General features: G+C 40.2%; 1 protein-coding gene across 2 annotated transcripts in view; it reads left to right on the forward strand.

Annotated features, from left to right (window-relative positions):
- SHANK2 (SH3 and multiple ankyrin repeat domains 2) overlaps nt 1–25,516 on the forward strand; it is a 274,396-nt gene that overhangs the window by 21,590 nt on the left and 227,290 nt on the right. For both annotated transcript variants that reach the window (XM_058420947.1, XM_040067120.1), the window contains exons 6-13: nt 8,093–8,312; nt 14,315–14,518; nt 16,104–16,175; nt 16,309–16,417; nt 16,672–16,823; nt 17,619–17,786; nt 19,931–20,047; nt 23,995–24,072. In XM_058420947.1, the coding sequence (XP_058276930.1) occupies nt 8,093–8,312; nt 14,315–14,518; nt 16,104–16,175; nt 16,309–16,417; nt 16,672–16,823; nt 17,619–17,786; nt 19,931–20,047; nt 23,995–24,072 (1,120 nt within the window). The remainder of the gene's footprint in view (nt 1–8,092; nt 8,313–14,314; nt 14,519–16,103; nt 16,176–16,308; nt 16,418–16,671; nt 16,824–17,618; nt 17,787–19,930; nt 20,048–23,994; nt 24,073–25,516) is intronic.

Below are 25,516 nucleotides of genomic sequence, written 5' to 3' on the forward strand. Positions count from 1 at the left end.
CATACCCAAGGAGAAAGGGTAATTGATTTTATTTGTTGTACCAGCTCTCAGCCAAAGGTAACTCATCCTTTTATAAGAAAAACAGAGCATCTATTCGAGCGGGCACAGTCTTAAGCTGCACCCAGGGAAATATAGGTTGGATATTAGAAAAAAGTCTTTTTGTGGAAAGAATGATAAATTACTGGAATAGCCTGCCCGGTGGTGGAGTCACCATCCCTGGATGAGTTTAAAAAAAGATGGGATGTGGCACTTGGTGCCATGGTTTAGTTGAGGTGTTAGGGCTGGGTTGGACTTGATGATCTTGGAGATCTCTTCCAACCTGGTGATTCTGTGATATTTGAAGCTTTGTGCTTTTTTTTTTTTTTTTTTTTTTTTTTTTTTTTTTTTTTTTTAAACTGGCATGTTTTTCCATTGATTAAACTAAAGCAAACAATGAGGCTATTTTTGTCAACACAGCAAATAAAATGACACAGTAGCCTCCACCAGGATCTCATCTGAGGAAAATTCAGGTTAAACTTCACAGCAAACTCTAAATGCTGACGTGTGCAAGGAGGAGAGGGAATCTACTTTACGTGTCTCAGGGCTTGATCTAATCTACATAACAAAACACCAGCAGCGCTTCTCTGTTAACATTTAATTCTGTTTGTATTTGAATTATCAGAAAAAATGTTTTATGGGTAAAGAGGAAAGAGGTTGATAAGCATCTAATGCAAATTAAAGGCAACAAAGCTGCTTTGTCCATCAGGGATGTGAAACCGAGGTAAATATGTTCAACGAGCTCTGATTTTTTATTTTCAGACTCTTTTTGTGAATCTCTTTAAATTCTCTTATGTCCTTTCCCTTCCAACGTATCATAATCTTTTTGATATTTACGTAGCTATGTGCAAGCAGAGGCTGGGAGCAGAAAGGTTGGAAGATAAAATGCCTTGCCCTACATGCTTCTGTTTGGTAAGGAAATTTGGTGGGCACCCCTAAATGACCATTTTATCCATCTCTTTAGAAACAGACAGTGACTATTAAAAATTGAAATGGTGTAATACTTCAGCATTACTTCAAGAACATATCATAACTACTCACATTGTTGCATTCTTGGTTTGGATAAGTGAAGGGGAATTTTTTTCTTTCGGTCAGCACATCTGCAGTTTATTTTGTCATAGAAAACTTCCAGGATGGGGCACCCACACCTGCTCTGGGCAACCAGTGCCTCCCCACCTTCACAGCAAAGAATTTCTTTGTAATATTTTATGTAAATCTGTCATGCTATGAAGAATACCTTTCTGAATCTGGAACTGGATTCAACTGGATAAACTTTTCCATGTTTCATGTTGGCTTTTCATACCTTGGCTGTTGTTTTGCTCATGAATACCATACTGAGTCTAAGAAGACATCTCAGTTTTTGGGTGCAAGTCAGGTTGTGTATCTGGGACAATGTGCTTGGTGCATTTCCTCAAACATTTTGTTGTTTTCCACCCCATTTGAATGAGTTATTTAGCTGCTACTTATTTAGTGTGTGGTTTTTTTTTTTTTTTTTTTTTTTTTTTTTTTTTTTTTTTTTTTTTTTTTTTTTTGTTCACCTGTTAAAAGTGATTTAGAATTCTGGATCAATACCTACTAAACAGGTGAATTTTCAAACTGCATGCTGTTCCTGTAAGGATCTTATTTAATACTTCAAAGTGATTATTATTTTGCCACAAGTAAACTATAGTCTCAACTGCAAGGAGTATTTAAAGATTGCCTTAGGAGCACTGTTGTCTATCTGTTTGGGAAGCAGAAATTCTAATAAATACAAAAACTAGAGGCCATGCTAAAAGCAGCTGTAGAAATGAACAGAGCCTGGAAGTTACCTCTGTGAGGCTCATGGGGCTGGGCCTAATTCCTTGTCTAGAAGAAGGACCTTTAAATAAAGGTCAGCCAGAACTGCTCTGGAAACCTTGCAGGGGCTTAAAAGAAGCCACTTAAGAACTTATATTGCCACTGGGAGTTGGCCTTTACTGCAAACTTCCCTGTGCTGGTTAACATTTATAGATACTTGCTATGTTTCCCCTATCAATATGTTTGAATAATTTTCTTAATATTTTTATCCATTCTAACCAATTTTACTGCTCCACTCTGTGCTAAATCTTTACACCTGGTACCTCTTCCTGCCAGCAGGTTCTGTTTTCTCATGTTGAAATCCTACTTCAGATGTTTTTCATGTTGAAATTCCACTTTCATTCGAAAGCTTCTTCTACATCTTCTTCTCTGCCTGTCTTCCAGCCTGCCTCATGCAGCAGAAGTTGCTTGTCTTGTGCATTCGTTGTACCTATCCTTCCCCAAAATGTCTTTTTACATCTGCCTGGCTGAACTTCAGCCTTTCCGTGGAGATACTGTGACCAGATGAATAGTTTACAGGGAAAATAAATGCTAAGTAGAAGAGACAGAGAACGATGGAGAAATCCAGCATCCAAAGCTGCTTGGTAACGAAAGAAACTCGAAAAACTACCCTGTGTTTGCAGAAATAGGCTGCTTGTGTAGATCTTGTGTGCGTGCAGCAGTGATAATGGTGAAGTCCCTATGTTTAAAACTATGAAAATAATAAAAAAACACCTGCTTACAGACCCCCTTTAATCATATGATGTTGGCATTTAAGACTCTAAATACCAAATGTTAATGGGGCTTAGCCTCTTCTTGGCAAGTCTGTGCAAATATACATGAACAAGAGAACTCAGAAATAAGTGGCAGGTTCAACAATTTCTTTACACAATTTTCTTCTTTGTTTCCTTAAAAAAAAAAAAAAAAGTGGGATGAAGTCTCACTCTGCCCTTTTGCAAAACAATTTGACACTTGTGCTGATCACCCAGCAAAGAAATCAAGGGCTGCATCAATCTGCTCTTTAACAGAGCAGTAAAAACAATTTCCTGGTGGTGCTGATGAGAATCAATGGATATGACCATTGACTCTGAATATCGATTTCCAGTCGATAATTCAGTTTGGAAGCATGAGATGCCACAAGGAGAAACAACAGCTTCAGAGAAAAGTACAGGAGGAATTTTTGCTCATCACTCTGGTACTGTAGTATTTGTGTCAGCACTCATCTTCTAAAATATTTATCTGAGTGTTTCAGATAAATATTTTAACAGAATAGTTATTTAACAGAAAGATCAGAAATGCATCACCAGGAGGTGAATTTAAGTGAGGGACTGCCGAATGGGGAATAAAACTGTGATCAGGGGGCAGTGTTGTCCCTGTCTGGTGGAACTGGAAGACCAGGGGAGCTCCAAGTGTCTCGTCTCCCTGGAGTTTTGCTGTGGATTGTTTAGCTCTCCTTGTGCATGTGCTGGCTTTCTTCTTGCAGATATTTTCTTTTAGGTTTTGCATTTACCTGGCTGAGTTTTGTGTCTGTGGCTTTCAGCCCTGCCCTGGTTAGAGTTGTGGAATTTGGGTGCTGATGACACTTCCATTGAGGTTAATCAGATGGCTCTGTTTGTGGAGGTCTCTTTCCTGTCGCTCGGGCAGTGGTGTTTCAGATCCACTCCGTGCTGGCAAACATTAATGTTGCCTCTGGATGAAGTGCTTCTGCCCTTTTCAAGCCCTGGCAGTTCACTTCTGGCCCTGTGCCATCTTTCTCCTGCTGCTTCTGCAAACATTTGCGTAGTGATCCAGTTCAGAGGCATGATGGATGTTGAAACTAGCCTCCTGAACAACAACATAAAAAAAAAAAAAAGCTGGCATTTGACCTGGATCACTGCTTTGTTTTGCTTGACTTACTTGTGTTAAAGCAGTCTGGGGACAGGGGTGGAGTGCTCTCGGGTGAGAAGGAGGATGGGCTTGGTTTTTGGGAGGCAATGCTGGTTTACTGACAGCTTTAAAGCTGGAACGCAGAGGGAGCTTGAAGCCATCAAATTGCAAATTGCCCTTTGGAGTTGGTCTTCAATTCAAAATTTTCTTCTGCGTGGCCTTTTCTGCCCAACCGTGGGGAGGTGTGAAATACATGGTGTGTTGGGACTCAAACCCCTGCCTTCAGCTCTGTCTGAAGTGCATTTTTGTTTTAATATCATTACAATTAGGAAAGAAAATGCTTAATCGTGTCCAGCATTTTAATTTAGTTCCTCATCAAGCTTGTTCTTGAGCTGATATGTGTAATCCTGAACAAAGCCACAGAATCCGAGAGTTGGGAGCTCTGGCAGGTTTTATACAGAAATCCTTTTCCTGAATAGTTTTCCATCAGAGTTAATTGCTAAGCACCTCTTTCTGGCCGTGACTGTTCCTCTCCCAGATAACTTTTCTCACAGTCTTGTTCATGGCATTACTCAGCCCGTGACAATGCTCACTCTGTATCCCAGATACTCCACAGGTAGGTTTGTAACTGGCCTGACAACAGCAGCCTGTAGGGATTCTCCCTGCAGGCAACAGGGCTGCTATTGTGCAAATGGGTGTTTATATAAAAATAGATTGGTCTTATCTTGACTAGGAGCCCGCGAGCCCTGAATTTTGGAACCTTGCTCTGAGACCTGCCCGTGGTGGCCTTGGACAAGACATTTGGTGCTTGTGCCTCAGGTGTATTGTAGGGACAAACAACACCGGGAGGGTTTGGTGCTTTCCAGGGTCGACAAAAATCACACAGAGCCATAATTAAGCTGAAGGTTTTCAAATGTGGTTTTTATAGTGGGTTTATCTGATAATACATGGATGTTCAATGAAGATCCCCTGCCTGGTATGTCTCCCTTGTTGAAGGTATTTTAAACCCTTTCACATCAAGCTTACAATAGCTAAGGTATAAATAAATGTAAACATATGTATTTATTAATTTCCTTTTGTGTGATGTTTGACAACCTTAAAGCTCCAAAGAATAGATTAACCTGTTGCTGCTCTTGGTTTTTCCCCTGCTGTGTTTGTTTGCACTCACTGCAGCACACCTTTCACCCTGAGAGTGAATTCTGGGAGTTGATTTTTTTCCTGTTTGATTACCTGTGCACTATTTAATTCCAGCTTTTCACAATGGTCTTGTAAAGGTTTTTAGAACTGTTTTTTAGGGAAAAAGGCAAGTTTGATGGTCATGATTTGGGCTGCTTCAAACTCTCCTTAATGGTGCTGTGGCAGCAAATGGCAGAATAAGAAATTCCAGCAGATTTTACGAAAGCTGAGGGCTGGACAGAGAAAAAACAAATCTAAAAATAACATTTGTAAAGGGAAGGCAGCAGTCTGAGCTCTGCTTCTTTCATCTGGCCTGTTGGTCTGTGAAACATCACCTGGCCATAGCCCCGGAGGCTGGGGGCACATCTTGCTGCTCCTGCCGAGCTAAAGGGCAAGGCGCTGTGGGAAAAGTCCAAAGCCATCCTTCCACTCTCTCATTTGTCTTCCTGCTTTTCTGTGGCCTTCTTGTGTCAAAAGGGGTGTTTACCTAGCTGCAGCTCAAGCTTGCTTTGCTTAGGGGATGTGCAGAGGCCAGGGCAGGACAGTGCCTGGAGCTGGGACACACTCAGTGTCCATGAGTGGAGAAATTTGGACAGAGGACACGAGGTGGAACAAACCCTGTTGGCGTGACACTTTCCATTTTGTGTTTATTGCCAAGATGATAATGACATCTGTTTTTATTCATTTACAGAGAGCCTTGTCAGCACCTAGCACTTCTCTACACCAAAAGCAGCCACTGAAAAAACATGACCAGTTTAAACGTAGGAATCCTGTGATCTGTTGGGTTTTTGGATTTTTTTTTTTTTAAGAAAAGGAGAAAAAGCATCTCAGACAACCACAATAAACCTAATGTATGTTTCAGCTGTATTGAACAAATGAATTGCCACCTAGGAATTAGGAACATGGCATGCAATATTTTCAGGGGTTATACAAGTATTAATTAGTAAGCCAGACAACCTGCCTTATTTTCCTGATTTATTAAGTTTGGTAGTGGAAAAATATTTTGGAATATCCTTGGGGCAAAAGTGAAACAGTCCCTAAAAGATAACACTTTCCCTATGGGAGCTGTGAGCCAGTGGCTCTGGTTAACATATGGTGGGGTCTTCAACAACTTGATCCAAACAAATTGCCATTTTCTCCAGCATTCCAATAGTCTTGTTCCAAAAATGGTGTTTAGATGATCTGCTTCTCCACTGTGCTGGTGGGGCCCAGATCCTGTTTGTTTTGCCACAGTGGATACAGACTTTGTTCTTACTTGTGTGTTATTTTCCAGATTAGGTGTCTTGTGCCTTGTTGATGAGTCTCCAAGGAGTTCTTTGTCCCACTATTTATTAAACTTAAAGGCTTGATTCCTGGGAGATGGTTCTTCAGCTGGAGATTTCCCTTTCCTGTTCTAGAATGAGATATTCCTGGGCAGTTTTTGCATGAAAATCTGCTTGCCAAAACCCAGGGAAGTTTTTTTCCTCCTAACTCAACTCTTTATCTGGCTGCTGTATAGCTGCAGTTTACTGCCTTTTATTGAATCCACTGCCATGGAGTTGTTGCACTCTCAGGTGGCTTTAGGGACAGACAAACCATGTGATGTCTTTCTGCTCACACTCACTGGCCTGTACCTCTCATGCCCTTAAATTCTCTATATTGCCCTGCTGTGTTTTGGGTTTGAATGTTTTAGCAGTGGCAGATAAATAGAGAAGCCATGGAAATGTTTATGCTTTTTATTGACTTAAGGTGCTTTGGAGAGCAGCATTAATCTACAGTTCAGTGAAGCAGCAAAAAAAAATGAAATATTCCCTGCAGAGTTTTCCTTTGTAAATAAAGCCTTGCATTAAGCTGCTGTGAACTGGCTTGCTTTCAGATTTCTGAATGCGCTGGTTTTGTCTTCATTAGCAATTATAGCTGAGGGTAACAACACTGGAATTATCCTTCATCAGAAGCAACAATAAGGCTTGATGATGTGGGGATGTGTGATGTGCTGTGGGAGTGCTTGTCCTTGACCTCCAGCCTCAGGCCTGACTCACCACTGCCTGGCCAACTTATGGGCATATTAAAATAGGAAATGACAGTGGTAGCCTTTGGTCCCTGCTCTGGAGTCACTGCTGGGACAGTGACTGGGCAGAGAAGAGGGAATAACTTCAACTAAATTGGCTTGAAATAAAATGTTAGACAGTGATAAAAAATGTTCTTTTATCCCTTGCTGTTGTTGACTTTATTTACATGGGCTGATCTGCCTGAGAGATCAGTATAGAAAACCTGTACACATTTTTTTCTGGCCTCCTAAATCTAAAAAATTACATGATGTCCAAGCACCACAAAGTTTATTGTTGGTCTTTTCAGTTTTTTCCCACCGTGTTTTTCTCCATTTTTTCCATAGAATAATAATTTTCATTTCCTGGAGCAGCTTTGAGTTTGTGGGGGAAAAAAAAAAAAAAAAAAAAGAGTATTTTGCTCTTGTAGATGGAAAAACCCAGAAGGAAAATGTTCTGCTGTTCTTAGTGTGAGACCCCTGATTACAAATATCATTAGTCCGGAATAAGCATAACTTTCATTTTAGCCTAAGCTATATCACAGATTAAAACTGCTTCCAAACTCTGAGTACGTATAAGGGACAGATTTGGGTGGTGTTGGTTTAAAATTATGTTGTGTGAGCCACAAAACACAGAGCAGCATCTGTGTCTGTCTGGCTCCCTGTAGGATTTCATTTTTTTGTTGGTTCCACTCTTTGGGGAATACTGACTTTTATGAAAGCCCCACCTGTGCAGATACTTGATGTATGGGATGATGTTAGTTTAGCATTTACATTAATTCCCTGAAATGTCTTTTCGCTGGGAGGAGGAAGCTTCAAAGCCAGACCTAGCTCCTCGTACAGTTTACAGCAGGGCTGGTTAGCACAGGACTGAGTAATTATGCTGTTCTTTCTGGATCTTTTGGGAGGTTGGGTGTGCCTGGGAAGGATGATCATCTTTTTTATTACTCTTTTTTCCTTCTCCTGCCTTTCCTCTTCTCTAGTAAATTGGTAGCTAGATTTATTTCCTTTACACTGCCTTCCCACATAATTGACAGAAAGAAATAAAAGGAGGATAAACCGTAAAACTTCCTTGTTAAATGCATGTTATTTCCAAGAAGAAAAAAATTTGTAGCTGATTCATTTTGAGGACTTGAACTGTAGCTTATTTTTTCTTTTTCTCCTTTGTATTGGCAGGATAAAAAACTTTACCATGCCTCGCAGCCCTACATCAAGTGAAGATGAAATGGCACAAAGCTTCTCTGACTATTCTCTTGAGTCTGAATCAGACAGCTCCAAAGAAGAAACTATTTATGACACAATCAGAGCAACTGCAGAAAAGCCAAGCAGCAGAATGGAAGACAGTCAGAGCAACACTTTAGTGATTCGAATTATCATACCTGACTTGCAGCAAACGGTAAGGCAGAGTGTACTGCAATTAAACAAAGTGAAATTAATGAGTAGCTTTGCGGGCTTCAATCTGCAGCACATCTGTTCCATTTTCTTACTTTCTTTTTTGACATATTACAGACAAAATTCATGATTTATTTTAATGTCTATGCTTTGTACCCTAGTGGTTTACCTGACTGGTTGCCTCAACTAAAGGCACCATCCCTTCCAAGAGAGTGGATTTAGTGTGCTAACCTGATGAAAGCCGTGTTCATATAGCAAATTATCTCTCTGGCCTGAATTCAGAGACTTTGGGTAAGAGAAAGAGACTTCAGAATCCATAACCTCATCAGAAGATGAAGATTGAATCAAAAAATCACATAATAACTCTATGAAAGCCTCATGTATATATATATATATATATGGCTTCTCTAGTTCCTCTTCTCATGAGTTAGTTTGTGATTGACACTAGACTGGGGTCCTGCAAAATGTCATCAAATTCTCTCTCTTTACTACAGGTGTTGTCCTTCGCTGTCACCCTGCCACACAAAAGACATCTTTTAGAGAGCCTGTGGCATTTAGGGTGTAAACATGAGGAAAGAGAAGCACAAATAAAGCTTTCCTTCCTCCTTTGCTGCCGTGCCTTTACTACAGGCTGTTTTTTCTGAACTTTCCAGCCAGAGAAACCAACACAAGTGCTGTGATAGGAATAACAGGGTCATGCTGGAAAAGGTCTTGGGAGAGACCGATTCCATCTAGAACCACAATTTGTCCGAGTTTATTATTAATTATCTGGATTACCCCAGGTCTCTTTGAATGCTGCTGCCGGGGTTTTCATTGGTGGCACCAGCCTTTTGAAATTTCCTAGGTGATTATAAAATCACATCCATTTTATGGATGTGAGCCACACACATCATTCTGTGCTGACGTGTAGGAGCTGCATCATACCCTGCTGCCATGGAAGATCTATCTCAGATGAAACTCCTTCTTTCTTCTTAATTAAGTTCATTTTTAGAATGATAGAGATGGGCTGGCTGCAGCCTGACAGGGAAGAGATGTTTTGACACTGTGCCCTCAGGTGTGGTTCTGGAGCTCCTCTTTGATGATCTTACCAGCTTGCTCCCTCTGTGACCCTGTCATGAATAGATCCATGGAAATGGAATGGAAATACCAGCTTTTCTTGCTATGTTTACTCTGCTGTTAAAACCACAGGGATAGTAGCTTCCTGAAGCCCTCTTATTTAATTACTCTGTTTTTTAGATCAATAATAAGTTATTTACTGACACTATGGAGACAATTTTTAAAATTAATTTTATCTTTTGTTTGTTTTTATTGCTTTATTTTTGTATTACTTTGTCCTTTTCAATAAACTCTACATGAAAAGTGACTGAATTGTTTCAAGCAGTTCTAAGGCAGCCGATGTATTTCTTATTTAATTTATCAGCCCACAAACACTTTGTGCAGGAAAGTGAAACCTGGGTTCAGGTTAGCAAACAGGAATATTGGTGGATTAAAAGTAGTGGAACAAACTGTGAAGAAGATCAGAGTTTGAGCTGTTGTACCACTACAAGCCAGAGCAAACATAGGTCCCATTTCCTCTATAATTATAATTAATTTAACATACGAGGTGTTTAAAATTAGTCTGTTTAATCAAAGAAGCATGAAATAACATAATTTAGTTTTCTGCTCTTTTTTTTTGGTTTTTAGGGAGTATGATCAAGACTATATTTTTTCTAAGGAAGACAAGTTTAGGGGTTTAGATAAAATTCAGCCCACTGGGAAGCTTTGAAGCCTTAGCCAAGCTCCCAAAGAATAAAGTTTACTCATCTACAGTGGCTGTGGTACAAACTGCCTTTATTTCACTGCAGATATGAGATAAGCACCAAGAGTAGGATGTGCTGCCATGGAAAACTTTACAAATTACCACTTATTGTAGGAAGTCTGTCTTGTTGCTCTTTTATTCTCCTTTGAAACTTAGTAGACAATGTGAGCCTTGACAAGTTCATACAGAGCCCTTTATGAACAATTGCTTTCCAGTTCTTATATCAATTATTTTTCTGTCTCCTCCCCAGTTCAGGTGATAAGCCAATTTACTGAAACACTGCTTGGTATAAATGATCATTTCTTATTGCCCCTGTGCATGACCTGTATTCAGTAAGTGTCATCCTTCTCACAGGAGGGTGGAGAATATTTAAATGAGCAGCTGAAAGATTTCCTGAGCTCAGTAAAATTCCTGAGGGAATGGAGAGCGTGGAAAGCCCTCCGCAGTCACAAGGAGAGTGGTAAAAAAGCTGTATTATCCAGCATACATTATCAGGTCTGAATCCAGGCCAAACCATCTTGTATCCATTTCCTTTTCCAGCGCATGTAGGAACAAATCCCAGGGGATGCTGCCTATAAGTGAAATCAGTCTGGCTCTTCTGGAGCTGTTGTCAAGAAAATCTCCTTTAGCTTGATGTTCTGACAGCGATGGCGTTTTGTGCTCAGAATTGCTCTTTGCCACAGACACTGAGAACATTTCTGTCAGCCAGTCGTTTTAAGGAAGGTTTTCATCATTTTTTATCAACACATGGTGTTTGTTCCACTCTTTTGTTTTACCCTGTACTCCCTCTGGGTTATGTTTTAAGTCAAAATGCTCAGATCCATAAATTTTATTAAATTCTGAGGCTGAGATGGGTTTGGGTCTGCTGAAGACTGTTTTGCTGCTCCACTGCAATAATGAGCATTTACTGATTCCTCCCTCCTCCTGTTTTTGGAGTTTTTAAAATTATATTGGACTTTCCATGCAAAATGTTGTTTGGTAAGTGGCAGTTTGGTACAGCAGCAGCTTAAGTAGGAGCCACTTCTTGGTGTTCTGTTTCTGCATTGCTTTTTTAACTTTTTAAATAATTTGTTGGTTTTTAGGAATAAGAATCTTTTCCTTTAGTGCTTTGTCTTCTCAGAAAAAACACTTTGTTTTACTTTGTGCGATTTTTACCTCAAAAAAGCAGGAACCCAGTTGTCACAACTGCAGCTGGAGTCCCCTTTTTACCTGGGATGCCTCCATTTTCACACGTTTCCAGTCTGTGCTGCCTCATGGATACTCCAGATTTTTTTCTTTTGCCACTTTTCCCAGGTATTCTTCTGTATCCCACTTTGTGCCTGATTGTTCCTTGCTGCTTTCCCTTTGCTCTTCCTTGTTTTATCATCGGTTTGATAGGAGAACTATTGTGCTGCTTGTATCTGTTCACATGCCCTTGATCCAGGCAGGTGATCTGCTGACAGCCTGGCCGGACTGGTTTTTCTGATCTGTCTCCTCATGAATTCTGTATTTCCTGAGTGCAGACTGATGCAGGAGAGCAGAGTTTCAGCAGAGAATCAAGCTGAACACAGCACAAACCAAAATGAGCAACTTGCTCCCTTTCCTTTCTGCAATGCCAAGATCTCATTTGTGTTTCCCACTTTTTAGCTGTCACATCCTTAATATCAACATGTCCCACTGAAAGGAATAACTCATATTTTGATATCCTGGCAATCATATTTTTGGAGGCAGCTCTACAAACCATTTTCTTGTGTCCCTCTGTCACAGCACAGTTTGAGTGATTGACAGCCAAGCAGAAAGGTGTGTTTGCTGATTGATTTTAAGCAGATAAATATTATCCCTCAGACATTCTGTATCATAAGCATTGTTTCTACTGAATTAATGCCTTCCCTTCAGCTGGGGGCAGTTGTATTTTCCCTGGCTTCCCATCCTGCCCTTCACTCAGTGACTTTGCTCTCACCAGCGTGCAGGAATGCAAGATTATAATTGACCGTGTCTCCGGTGATCCAAGGAGCTTTCACATCCCAAACACAGGCCTTGCATCTCAGCAGCCAGTGCTGACATTCTGTCTTGCTGCTACACTTGCATTTTGAGGGGCCTGGTGTTGTTTTGACAGTGACTTTGAGCCACTCAGGGCTTTTTTTCTTTTGGCTGTTCTTTGTGTGGTTTTTTTTTTTTTTTTTTTTTTTTTTTTTTTTTTTTTTTTTTTTTTTTTTTTTTTTTTTTTTTTTACAGTGAATGTATCTCTCAGTGCAAAACATCTTTTTTTCATGTGTTTCTATAGTTCCTTGTCACTAAACTATCATTATTCTTTAATTTTTTTTTTCTTGTCATTGAAGATTAGAAAAAGTTGTCCATTTTTTTTGGACACTGCTTCCGCCTCATTTTCTTGTGGCTGCCACGCCATGCGTGCCTAATGAATTGTTCCTTATTTCATAACTAGAGCAGCCTGTGTGCAGGTCCTGCTGTGATTCAGCTGATGTCCCTCAGGGTGCAGAGCGTGGCAGTAAGTAATGACTTAATGCAGGATAGAGGGGGGTGGCTGTGGTGCTCCCTGCCTGGAGGGCTGCCAGGAGGACACAGAAGTGGCACAGTGGGGTTGTTCCAGGGACAGGCTGATGGAAAATGCACCTTATGCGGCATCTGAGTGCTCCTTTTTATCCTCTTGGTCAGCACCTGCCTCTGAGAGAGGGGTAACAGCTCCACTTCTATCCTGCCTGGCTTCATGGAAAGCATAAATAGTAATTTTTCTCACTAGTTTCACTTTTCTCAGCCTGAAACATTTTGGTAGCAAAATTTTCTCCAGTTATTGATTTACTTTTTGCATAACTGATCTTGTTTCATTCTAAGTTGCTAATGGAATCAGCTTCCCCCCCCAATAAGCCCACTTTTGTCTCTTATGAACCACCAGAAGAGCTGGGACTCTCATTGAATTAGTTTGTTAAATATTTGCCTGCCATCAGGAGCAGAGGACACAAGAATGCACTGAACAAAACTGAACATGTTGGATTCTCCAGGTGCATTAAAAACCGGCAGACTTAATTACACTGTGATCAGAAGTCACTGCTTTGTATTTTTAAAATCAAAACAGTGTCATACAAGTCCAAAATTACTTTGTTTCATGTGAGAAACACATTCCTGGAAGAAAGAAAATATATGTAGCTTCGAAATTATCCTCCCGTTTGAATAACACTCATTGTAATCTTTCAGTATGTGTGGATGATGTTAGAAGTTAAGATTATTACGCACCTGGAAACTGACAGTTTTACTGATGTTTGAGTCTGAATCTTGTGTTGTAGTGTGAATCCTTGTAGGAGTCTGGGGCAAGTGAGGTTCAGAAGGAACACAGGAATTTCAAACAGATTGGCCTTGCTGCTAATTCAACACTGTAACTACTGTGATGTTTGGGAAGGAAAATACTTGTTATAATCTACTTTGTGTCCCTCTCTCCTTCCCTTCAACATGTAAATGCCCCAAACTTTTCACAAAACGTCTTGAAATGTATAACAACTAAGGGAAATGAAAGCTCCTTCCTAGCCAGCCTCACTTGTGACAAAGTCTGACATCTCATTTTATATTGAAGACCGTAAAGGATTAAAGCAGAAACAGCATCCTGTGCTCAGGATACACATCAGAGGCACCGAATTGCTTTCTAGGCATTGCCATCTGCTGGAACTTTGGTGACTGCAGCGTGGGCAAAATCCCTAAAATCCCCAAGTCCCTCAATTCCAGCTTGGTAAGAAGCAGAGAACTGGAAAAAAAATCTGTCAAGGTTTTCAAGTCTTTTGCTTCACGTTCTATCATTCCTTCCATAAACTTACCTTCAGATAAATGTAGCTGAAAGGGAAGTAGAGTTCTTGCCTGAATACAATTTTTTTTATGAAATCCCTGTGGATCTAACTGATATCAAGACAGCCAAGGATCAAGTGGATAGCTAAACACCTTGTAACATCCCTTTTGAACAAGTTTTCCGTGAAGGCGCTCTCTCTCAGAGGAAGGATGTGTGTGTTCCCTGATGTTTGTGGAAGGACTTGAGATGTCCTGTGTTTTCACAGTACTTGTGCATTAGGTATTATCAACACACATCTGAAACAGAATTCTTGTTGAGCAATGTATATTTATTGTGTATATTCCTAATTATTCGTGACATTTATAAATTTTAGAATGCAAGATGCTGTTTAAATGTTTTTTTTACTAATCAGGTTCCTTAAAATAATTTTTCTTTGCAGAAGTGCATTCGGTTTAACCCAGAAGCTTCGGTGTGGGTTGCAAAGCAGCGGATTTTGTGCACTTTGAACCAGAGTTTGAAAGATGTCCTGAATTATGGACTCTTCCAGCCTGCAAGCAATGGGAGAGATGGGAAGTTTTTGGATGAGGAGCGACTTCTGAGGGAGTACCCGCAGCCGGTCAATAAAGGCGTTCCTTCACTTGAGGTATTTTTAGATCCAACATCGGCAGCATTTCTATTCTGATACAAACTGTGCAGAAAGCTGCATTGGTTGTGTCTGCATGCACCTGAATTGCATCTGGGACATGTCTATCAGCAACTCTGAGCTTGAACCCTTGCTCACAGAAGTGCTGGCAATCTCTGCTCAGGGAACTGGCTCATCCCCAAAAAGGTGCAAAGAGTCAGCCCTTCTGGGACAACAGATTTTGGAGTTTTCCCTTGCTGAGGATACAGGACATGCATCTTATTCAGTGATTTAATAAAGCAATGTAAGGTTCTAGGTGAAGCTGTTGGATCTGTGATTAGGTTTGCAATAGCAGCAGAGCAGCTGCTGGATAAGCAGCCTTTGCTTTCTCCCAGAGAAAACTTTCTGTCTCAGTGAAGCCTTTTTAAACCCCACCTAATTCCCTCTGTGCCATCCTTCAGAGTTGCCTCTGTCTGTCTCCTGGGAAAGCAGTAAGGGAGGAGAGGGTGTGCACTGGGATTTCCCCCTGTCTGCTGCTCCTGCAGAGTCTCTGCAGTTGGGGGTCAGCTAGACAGAACTTTCACGGCACTGGACAAACTTGGAGCAGAGCCAGATCACGCAGTATAGGAGCAAACTGGGGCATGAAACTGGCATTTAATTAATTTTGATATTGCCTGTATGGTGGCAGATCAACCATTAATAATGTGTAGTTAATAGGCTTACTCCACTATAACACAAATCCAAGAGAAAAGAACCAGGGCACTGAGAAGGCTTCAGGTCTTCCCTTTTCTAGGAGTTTATTTCAGGGTTTCAGTCACTGATGACCCCACTGCAGCTGTAAGCAAATTAAACAGCAGATTATTTTGTTTCTGTCATTCTTTCGTGATTGTTGACTGCAGCAATTGGGGTGTTCAAGTGATCTTGTGGAAAGCTGGTGTTAAAGGCTCATTCAGTGCAGTCACTTGTCAAACAGACAGGCTGCATTCCTGGAATTCTGCATGGGACAATGGAAGAATGGTAAATTATAGCTATGGATAAAATGTGACTGAGTTTCAGCCAAAAAGAGAGGCAATCCTCAGAACCTCATTCACAAAACCAGTCCGGTTCAACATCAGGAGAACTATTCGCATGTGCAGTGCAAATTTCTCTTACTTAGACTAAGGGATTCCCAGGTATCCTTTTTTTTTTTTTTTTTTTTTTTTTTCTTTTTTTCATATTTCAGAAATGCTATGCAGCAGTTTTGAAATCGATATTTTTTAATTTGACATGCCTTCCCAGCTCTTTCTTCCTGAGACTATAAATGAAAGTGCACAGAAATCCTTGGGGAAAAGCTCATTTCAGAGTAATTCTCTCTTATTTCTGTAGATTCTAGAGCCTGATCTCATTTCCCACACACCTCCACTGATCTCAGTGCATTCGTACAAGATATGAATTTCACCTAAATTATGTAAAACTGCATGAAATACTGAGCCTATTTCTAAATTTTTTTTAAAATTTTGCCTAAATCTATCATCTCTGTGGATGATATTCCTGGTAAGGTCAGAAAATGATATTACGAGTTTTAAGTTTCTAAGTTTTAAAATTCCTTCTTCTTTTCCTCCCTCAGTTTCGCTACAAGAAAAGAGTGTACAAACAGTTCAACCTGGATGAAAAGCAGCTGGCCAAGCTTCACACCAAGGTATCCCAATTTCCTGCAGGAGTTAGCAATTACCAACAATGGGTGTTGACAGCCGTTGACAGAATGCTTCATTTTTAGACAAAATCTTATTTTTGAGATAAGAGGATGATTCATTTTTCATTCCTTGTTTCAGGCCAATTTGAAAAAATTTATGGATCATGTCCACCATCTCTCTGTGGAAAAAATGACCAAGATGTTGGACCGAGGACTGGACCCAAACTATCACGACTTAGAAAGCGGAGGTCAGAACAACCAAACTAAGCAGCATAAAGGAGAACCTTGAGTTAGTTACACTTAACTTGATTGGCAGGGTGAATCTCACACATTCCTTCACAACTCTGAGCCAGTGGAATCTGTGGGGCTTTGCTGTCTAAAGGAGAGCACTGATCACTTTATGCTTTTCTTTGAATGGTATTTTAAACATAATTTTATAAAGTAATTTTGTTTTATAATTTTGCTCAGCCTTTTTCTAAGTACATCTTATTCTCTTCCTTAGAAACACCCCTAACTTTGGCAGCTCAGCTTGACAATACGGTAGAAGTGATAAAAGCCCTGAAAAATGGAGGAGCACATTTAGACTTCAGAGCCAAAGATGGAATGACAGCTCTGCACAAAGCAGCTAGAGCCAAGAACCAAGTAGCCCTCAAGGTAAACACTTTCAGGAGCAAATTATGTGCTATCTTATTTTTTTTTTAAAAAGCATAAAGGAGACTGTTTTCAGTTAATTACTGTATTGTCCTCCATAGATCCTTTAAGATGTGCTTGTTCTAGTGCTTTCTTGTGGTTTTCAAATCTTGGCATTTGCTGTCAATAAAGAGCCTTTTAATTTCTGGTTTATCTTTTCCTGGTAGGAAGAAAAGTGGTGAAATTTAAGCTTATTCATTGATACACTGAGATCTGCCTGAGGAAATAGGAATTGTTATCGCTTACCTCTTTGAAAGCAGCCTCCAGTGGCATAGATTGCACATTATGCCTTAACAAAGTGTCTTCTGTTTTCTTTTGTATTTTAACAGGTATTCTTAAATCACACTGATGGTTTAGACTAAGTCTTAGGTTTATGGCTTTTGCTGATTCCCTTTTGACAGATACTCAAATTGCATGACATTTTTGATAACTCAGGAGGTGAGTGTGTTGCAAAGGTGATGCAGCATTTTCAAAGCTGACATTTCTGAACCTAGTGAGAGGATGGAAACTGGACATTGCCACTCTTTTCTGTGCCATCCCCATAGATTCCTTTAGCTCCTCGTTCTTCCAAGGTCATTTCTTGCTCAACTTAGTCCGTGCTGTGGCCCACTCTTACCAGCTGATAAATAGGTGAGAAAAAAGTGTTTTGTCAAGTATCAGCCTTATACGTACCTTTTCAGGTATTTTTTTCAGGTAAAGACCCTTTCTAGGTGGAAGTCCCTCCCAAATCTATTTTTCACAGTCTGTGATTGCTTTCAGACTCTTCTAGAGCTGGGAGCATCTCCCAACTACAAGGACAGCTGTGGCCTGACGCCGCTGTACCACACGGCCGTGGTGGGAGGGGACCCTTTCTGCTGTGAGCTCTTACTCCATGAACACGCTACAGTCAGCTGCAAGGATGAAAATGGATGGCAAGAAATTCATCAGGTAGGAAAGATGTGCGGTTTTTTTGGACTTGCATGAGGAAATGTGCCGTGGGTGTTCTCAGGTTAAGTACTATTTTGAAGTCCCTGCACATTCAAGCATAAAAATTCTTCTTTTTATATCTGCTTTTTCTACTTCTTTTTATTTATTCACCTTGCATCCTGCTGTGGTGACTTAGAAGCAGAAAATCGTTCCAGTGGTGCTCGGTAACTTTGAAATCCTCTGGTTACTGTGGATTTTGCTGCAGAAATTACACTGGTCATATTTATGTTGCGGACTCTTTGAAGTTTAGATTCCTGTTCGTGGCACTTGGGTAGGAAAATGTAGCTCATTCTTCTGGTTAGAAGACAGCATCAGTGTCCTTGGTGATGCTCCTTGTGTGTTTGCCAGGGTGCTTTCCCCTCATCTCTGCTGAACTTTACAGGAAGATTTGGTTTCAGGATCCTGCTGCTGGGATCTATCAGCCTCTCACTGTCCTCTCCAGAAGTGCCTGAATGTTATTCAGCAGCTGTGTGTAAATGCTTTATTGATTTCCATTTGCATAGTGATAAATTCAGTAATATACAAACTTTAAAGATTCCAGCAGTCCCAATGTCATTGCAGCTACTTTGTCATTTCTCTATAGGGATGAGTTTGTCATTTCTCTATAGGGATGAGTTTGGATAATTACATAAATTGGAACTGCTGTGGTATGAGATAAATAAAGACACAAGTAATCAACCTTACAGATCTGCCTGGGTCATCTTGACTCACTTTATTTTCTGTGCACTCAATTCTTTAGTATACAGTTTGGGGTTTTTTTTCTTCTTTTCTTGGAAAGAAATGGGAGGTACCTTTGGCACCCACATTTGGGCAGGAATCTGAGCTTTTTCACTAAGTGGGTCCTGTTCAAGGGTGTTTGCATCCATCTCTAGAGTAGGGGAAAAGAAAGGAATAATTTTATTACCATTTTTTCTGAGGATGTGGAGGAAATGGATTGTCTACATCGAAGTATTACCCCATCTGGACTCCCTGAAAATACAGAGAAAGTGTCCCTCTTTTAAAACCCCAGCCTCATACACATATATATTTTTTAATTATTATTTCTCATAATGAAATAGAGCTTTCCAAATCCCCTGTATTGTTTGTAATCCTAAATAAATCAATGTTTATGCATGGGTTAGGAACAATCTGGTTTGACTAATCAATAATTCAAGCATTCTTCAATGAATTAAGAAGGACGGGGATTTAATTTGTACACTGAGCCGTCCACTTAACTTTTTTGTTCCAAATTGTAGATCCAAGCCGGATGTGTCAGTCCGTACCTCCCACTGGATTCAGGAGTGATGAGGTACCTCAGAAAGACTGAATGGATTTCCATATCTGTATCTCTTACCTTAAATTCTGATTTATGTAGGAACAATCCTGATCTGAGATACCACAAAGTTCAAAACATTAGAAATTAGGAAGTGCTTGGCCATAGAAGAGAAGGAAGTCAAGTAAAAGAGGCCAAGGACTAGAATTGTTGTGGTTTTTATAAAGCTTATTTGCTAATCAGGAAAGTTTCTAATTTCTGTGAATCTTCTTTGTAGAGGTTTATTTCCAAAAATCCAGGGTCTAACCTTTTATTTGTGTGACATCTAAAGTAACTCTTGAAGATTTCTGCCTGTTTTGGAGCAGTGCCCTGTGTATGCTGTGTGTCTGCTTGCCATCACAAAACCAAGAAGATTTACTTGGATTCTGGCCAGATTTTCCTTCTAAGGCGTGTAAGCAGTTTGGGAAAAAGCTCTGGGAGTCTGATCATCTTCAGTGCCATCTGGTGGGCAGTGTTCCGGAGTGTAGCAGGACAAAAAACTGGTCACATCTGAGTTATGAACAGTAGTGGGTAAAAAAGTTCCAAAGGCAGTATTTTTTTGATCCCTTAGGCTGCCATTCCCCAAAATAATCAGATGGTTAAACTCAAGCACAGGATTGCTGTACCTGAAGCACCCACATTGGAGCTGGTACAGGAATGCACATCTGGGTGTCTCGTGCTCCCATCAGAGAACCAGGCGTGGTTCTAAAAATTAGACCCTCAGTAAAAACAGCACCTGCTCTGCTGGAAATCCTCACCTGGAACTCTTGCCTAGGCTGTGTAATAACCAAAATACTGTTGCATCCCTGCCCAGGCTTGCAGGTACGGGCACGTCCAACACCTGGAGCACCTGCTGTTCTACGGAGCCGACATGTGCGCGCAGAACGCCTCGGGGAACACGGCCCTGCACATCTGTGCCCTCTACAACCAGGTGAGAGCCCCTGCCCTGTCACCGAGCCCTGCTGGCCCCCTGCAGGGGCAAAAATGTTCAGCGGGAGCTGGGAGCTCACAGAATCACAGGATGGGTTGGCTTGGAAGGAAACCTGAAGATCATCCAGTACCAATCCCCTTCCACTACACCGCACTGCTCCAATCCCCATCCAACCCAGCCTTGAACATTCCAGGGATGATCCACAACTTCCCCAGGGCCTCACCACCCTCTCAGAGAGGAATTATTTCCCAATACTTGATCTAAACCTGCTCTCTTTCAGTTTGAAGCCTTTCCCCTTCATCCTATCACTACATAAATTTGTATGCAATGAGGTGTTTCAGATTTTAAAAAGTGGTCTTAAAAACTGGAAAGAACATAATTAAAATTATTTTATTGGTGTTTCATTCACTGATTACAAATAAGGCTGCTCACTGGAGGTAGAAAAAGAATAGATATTAGAAAATAAAGCATTATGCTTTACCAGCTTTTTTGGGTTTGATTCATATCTAAATATTTGGTTCCTATAGAGAATTTATTGCTGTTAGTCTATAATTTAATTAGAATTAAATAAGAAAGAGTTGTAAAATACTGTTGAAATGTCTCTATACCAAAGATACTGGATTCTTTGCTGTTTACAACTTGTGTAGTCATTTACAAGTAGTAGAACCTTTTGATTTGATAGCATTTTATACTCTCTTTGCAGGGATGGGATGGGAAGGGGATGAGTTTTACAGCTATGTTAAAATTCAGCTCATAAAATACCCCACTGGATTTGGAAAGCCATGAGATGTGACTGTAAACAGTGAAACATCTGTTAAAGCATCTGCTTCTTAATTAATTACCATCTTAGGGTTTTTTCTAAAGTCTTGTCAAGACAGATTCCTCAATTAGGTCTAAAATACCCTCAGCTTATTTTTTTTTTTTTTTTTTTAATGAAAAAAGAAAAGAAAAAAAAGAAGAAAAAAAAAAAAGAACTTTGGGAACACTCTGACCTTTTTCAAGGCGGCACAGTTTTGGCAAAGGTTATGCAGTATGCGGTGGGAATTAAGGTAATTCTGTAGAATGACAGAATGGCAGGGATGTGTTTTTCTGACCTCCGTAGGAGAAGTTATTCTGCAGGAGACTTAGAGATTCTAATTGAAACTGCATCTACAAATTTTCAAATATTTGCACAGTCACTAAGGTTGGCTTGGTGAATGGAGCTTTAACATCTTCCACCTGCACTGTCATCCTTGTGTTTTCCTTCATCCAGTGTATGTGGACATTCAAAGTTTCCCTCGGGGTGCTGTGAACCTTAACCTGTGCTGATTTTGCCGGTGGTTTTTTAATGGAAAGTTGCTATTGGTTCACGTGGAAGGAACGGGGCTGCCTTTTCCAGCTGGAGAGGATGGGAAGGGCAGCAGTATCCTTGTTACCTCCGAATTCCTGTAGATGGAGTCGTTACCCGTTTGATCTTTCCTTCCAGTCTTCCCTGGGGAATTTTCTTGGGTTACTTCCTGAGGTTGGTAGATTTGTTTTCCTGGATGTCAGTGAAGTCCTGATCTAATTAAACTCGTGGTTTTGAAAGCTATTCCATGGCCATGCAGTAAGTCTGTTTTTCGCTGGGATGAAATGTGCCCTCTTTCACTGGGAGGATTGGATCTTAGATGAAAGCTGTTGTAGTATTAAAATTGAATATAATCTGACAGATGGGGAGGAAACAAAAAGGAGCAAACGTGAAGTTAAGAATGCTTCTGTTTGTTTCAAAAGACTAAAACAAACAAACAAATGCAGTACTTAACCCAAATAAATTTTCTTGGATTTTTTTTTTTATGTTGAACAGCTCTTTGATGGCTTTTGGCAAATTTTTAAATCACAGCTATTTAGTTAATAAACTCCTTTGCATGTCTTTGTTACACTGCAGACAGCTCATTTAAATTTGTAGGCAGTTTTTAAATGTATAATTCTTTTGGTGGTGTAATGTTGGATGATTTATTCTGGTAAACAAATGTATAATCATCCAATAAATACGGTGTGGTTTTCAATATAATTATTTATACCCTCAAGTTCTTGATTAAAATTGGGCATTGATCGATTGTTTAGAAATAGAGAGAATGCAACTAAAGTGCAGATTGCAGTGCAAGCAAATGAGACTATCTCAGTTATTTGTATATCATTAAAAATTATAATCTAAGAGAATTGTTAATTCACCACTTTCATCCATTCTGTTGTTTTTCAGTTGAGGAAAAGGTAGGAAAACCTTCTTTCCAGATGCATTAGGGCAGCCCTGTGATGGGGAGACTTGATGGGACCAAGAATCTACTGTGGGAAATTAGAAAACACAATGACAGAAATGATTTTCAATCATAATTTCTACAAATTAACCTATGACTCAGAGTCTAGCAAATAAGCTACATGTCTGTCACTAAAATACCTAAATCTATGCACTTTGTCTTCTGTGACTCCAGGTTTACTGTTCAAAGTGAAAGGTAGCACATCCAAATACCTCATTAGGTAGAACTCCACACCACAACATAGCAAGACAACCCAGAAAGCACAACAAAACTAAGAACAATATTTATGATGAGGGTGTATAAAATCCTTTTGAAATGTGAATTGATTTGCATAAGACCCTGAGATGAACATTAAAGATGACAGGTAAGAAACAGAGTCTGTACAGGAATCATCAAAAATTCTGAGAATCCACTCAGAAGCTCCAAGAATTTCTACCAGATCGTGTTCATTCATATTTAACAGCCATTTGGCCAATGCACTGTATTGGCCAAAATAATTAATTTTTAAGGGATTTCCTTTGCAGATTTTCTCAGTTTGGAGGGTCTGAAGCCAATTTTTCCTCATTGTGCTGTAACTGCTTGCACTTTTTAGGGGAAAAGGTGTAGGAGAAGGGAATACAGGTGACCTCGCCCCGGATAAGGAACAGCTGTGTTAATTAACGGTACAGCCTCGCTCCTGATGAGTCACAGGTGTAGCCAATAAAGAGAACTGCTAAAAGGGATTTGCTTAGCCAGTGAGGGGGCATTGTGAAGGAGGAGGAACCTTGAGGAGGAAGGAACAAGAAGAGGAAGGATCCTGGGGAGAGAGGATCATGCTGTGAGGTCGGTCTGGGTGTGCAGTCAGAGCCTGTTGGTAGAACCTGTGGTCACAGTCTGGCTGGGTAAAAGCTGCAGTCAGAGTCTGCAAACTGATACCTGCAGACAGAGTTTAGCAGGAAACACCCAGCAGTCAGGGGCTGCAAGGGAAACCTACAGCAGGAGCTGCTGCAACCAGAGTCAGTGAATGGTTGGAGTCAGGATGGCTGAGCTGTGAAGGGGAATAAACCAGGACCCCTCTCATGCTGTGATAAAGAAATCTGTGTCTTGGCTCATTTCTGCCCTCTAACCAGAGAGCTGCTGAAACAAAGAGAGGTAGTAAGGCTGGTCAGTGCAGTGTGTGCAGACAGATCACATAATTTCACATGTACTAAAAAAAACCTCATACATTTAATATTGAGGGTAAGTTGGAAAAAACCCCCTCTCCAACAAAATAAGTGGTAATATTGCTCTGTTTAATTTTTAGCAGGAGGGAATGATATAATTCATCCCAGTTCTGTGAACTGTTTTTCCTACAAAATAGGCAAAGGACCCATAGGGGAGTCAAATTGATGTAAGATCTGACTTGTCAAATACGGGACTTTGTCAGTACAGTTGCTTAAAAATTTACAAACGTATTTATTTCTTGTATTCCTGCATGTTTCTTTACAGTTGCCTACTGTTTCTAATGCACTGCAGAACACCTGAAGCCCTGTCATTTTTAAAATGCTGTTTTAATAATTTAAGTTCTCAGATAATTTATTTGATTTGTTTTTTAATCACAAAAATATAGACCAAATGCCTCATAACCTCTTAGCAGTCAGTGTCTTTAGTGCCGAAACATTCTTATGAACAAGTTTCCTTTTCCATCATTTTCAGGAGAGCTGTGCAAGGGTGCTGCTATTCCGGGGAGCCAACAAGGAGATCAAGAATTACAACAGCCAGTCTCCATTTCAGGTAAAAAAGGAAATATCTCTTCCCCCTGAAATATTGGGAAGAAAATACCACATGAACTTGGGTTTGGGGAGAAGTCACACCATACAAGGTTGAACACAGATGTGAAATGAGTGAGTGAAAATGTTGGCTTTTATCTAACTCACTAAGTGAAGATGTCCTGGAATAATAAGGAATGAGAGGAAAACATCCTCTGGTGGCACTGTTAGTGCATCTGAGAATTCTGTGAGCTGTTGGTGATGAAAGATTAAATCCTTGGTGTTCTGCAGTCAGATGTGCCTTGCTCTGTGCTCAGACTCATGTAAGACAGATCCAGGATCCACGAAAGAGTGATCCAAGGATTGTCTGAGCACTTTGGTTTGCTTGGCCCCTCTTGATTTAGCCAAAAAGCAGCTCTTCCTTCCTTGGCCAAAGAGCTGGGCTAAGTTTCAGGCATGGGATTAACTTAATGCACCGTCAGCGTTAGAGGCTGAAGCTGTCATCTGTTATCTCCAAAAGAAAATGGAAATCTTGGTTGAGTCAAAATTCTGATTTGGATTAGTCAAAATTTTGTCCCCATTTTCTGATATGGAAGCACTTTCAGGAAGCTTAATTATAAATCTAAATGGAAGAGAATTGGTTCTCCAAAGGGTTGTCAGGTATGGCTGACAACCTCAAGCCCTTATTTCTGCAGCAGGCTTAATCAGCCTGGATGTCAGAGAAACATTTCTAATGCAAAGTGACACGTGAGAAATAGGGATGGAAACTAATATTAAAAAAAACCAAACAAACCAAAAAAAAAAAAAAAAAAACCAAACAAAACAACAACCCCAAAACAAACTGAAAGAATTTTTTTTTCAAGTTACAAAAATCAGTGCTTCTGGAAGAATGATGGCACAGTGTCATTAACAGGAACTGTGCTGTGGTGAAACAGGAGGGGGAGGTCATTTCCCCAAACTAAGGAGTTTTTCAACTAGAAGTATTCCTGATTTATCTTTCATTGGTCTGTTTTCCCCATTGCCTTTTTGATGCAATTTGGATAATGCTGGCAGAGGATTTAAAGACAAATACTTTGGCAAGTGAAAAAGTTGGAATTTTTGCTGGATCCATGTGGGTCTCTGAGGTAACTACTCCAAGTTTACATGTAGTTACAGGGCTTTAAAAAAAAAAAAAACAAACAACAAAAAACCCAAAAAAATCCCCACGACAGCCAAATAGTTCTGTATTAGTTTAATTCCCTCCATATCTTGAAGGTTTTCTGGGCCTAAGTTGTGCATCAAAAGAGCTTGAGTTCTGCTTGCAAATCCCAGCCAGACTGTTGTTTACTTTTGGGATAATTTTCCTCAAGTTGGGAAAATGGTGCATTAATAATTTAATTTTAGGCACCATTTTCAGACTGCTAATAGTTTTCCATCTAAATACATGCTAAGCACAAATTCACTAAGTCCTGGCTAATATTTTCTCTGCA

This window comes from Hirundo rustica, chromosome 6 (assembly GCF_015227805.2).
Source record: "Hirundo rustica isolate bHirRus1 chromosome 6, bHirRus1.pri.v3, whole genome shotgun sequence".
Lineage (NCBI taxonomy): Eukaryota > Metazoa > Chordata > Aves > Passeriformes > Hirundinidae > Hirundo > Hirundo rustica.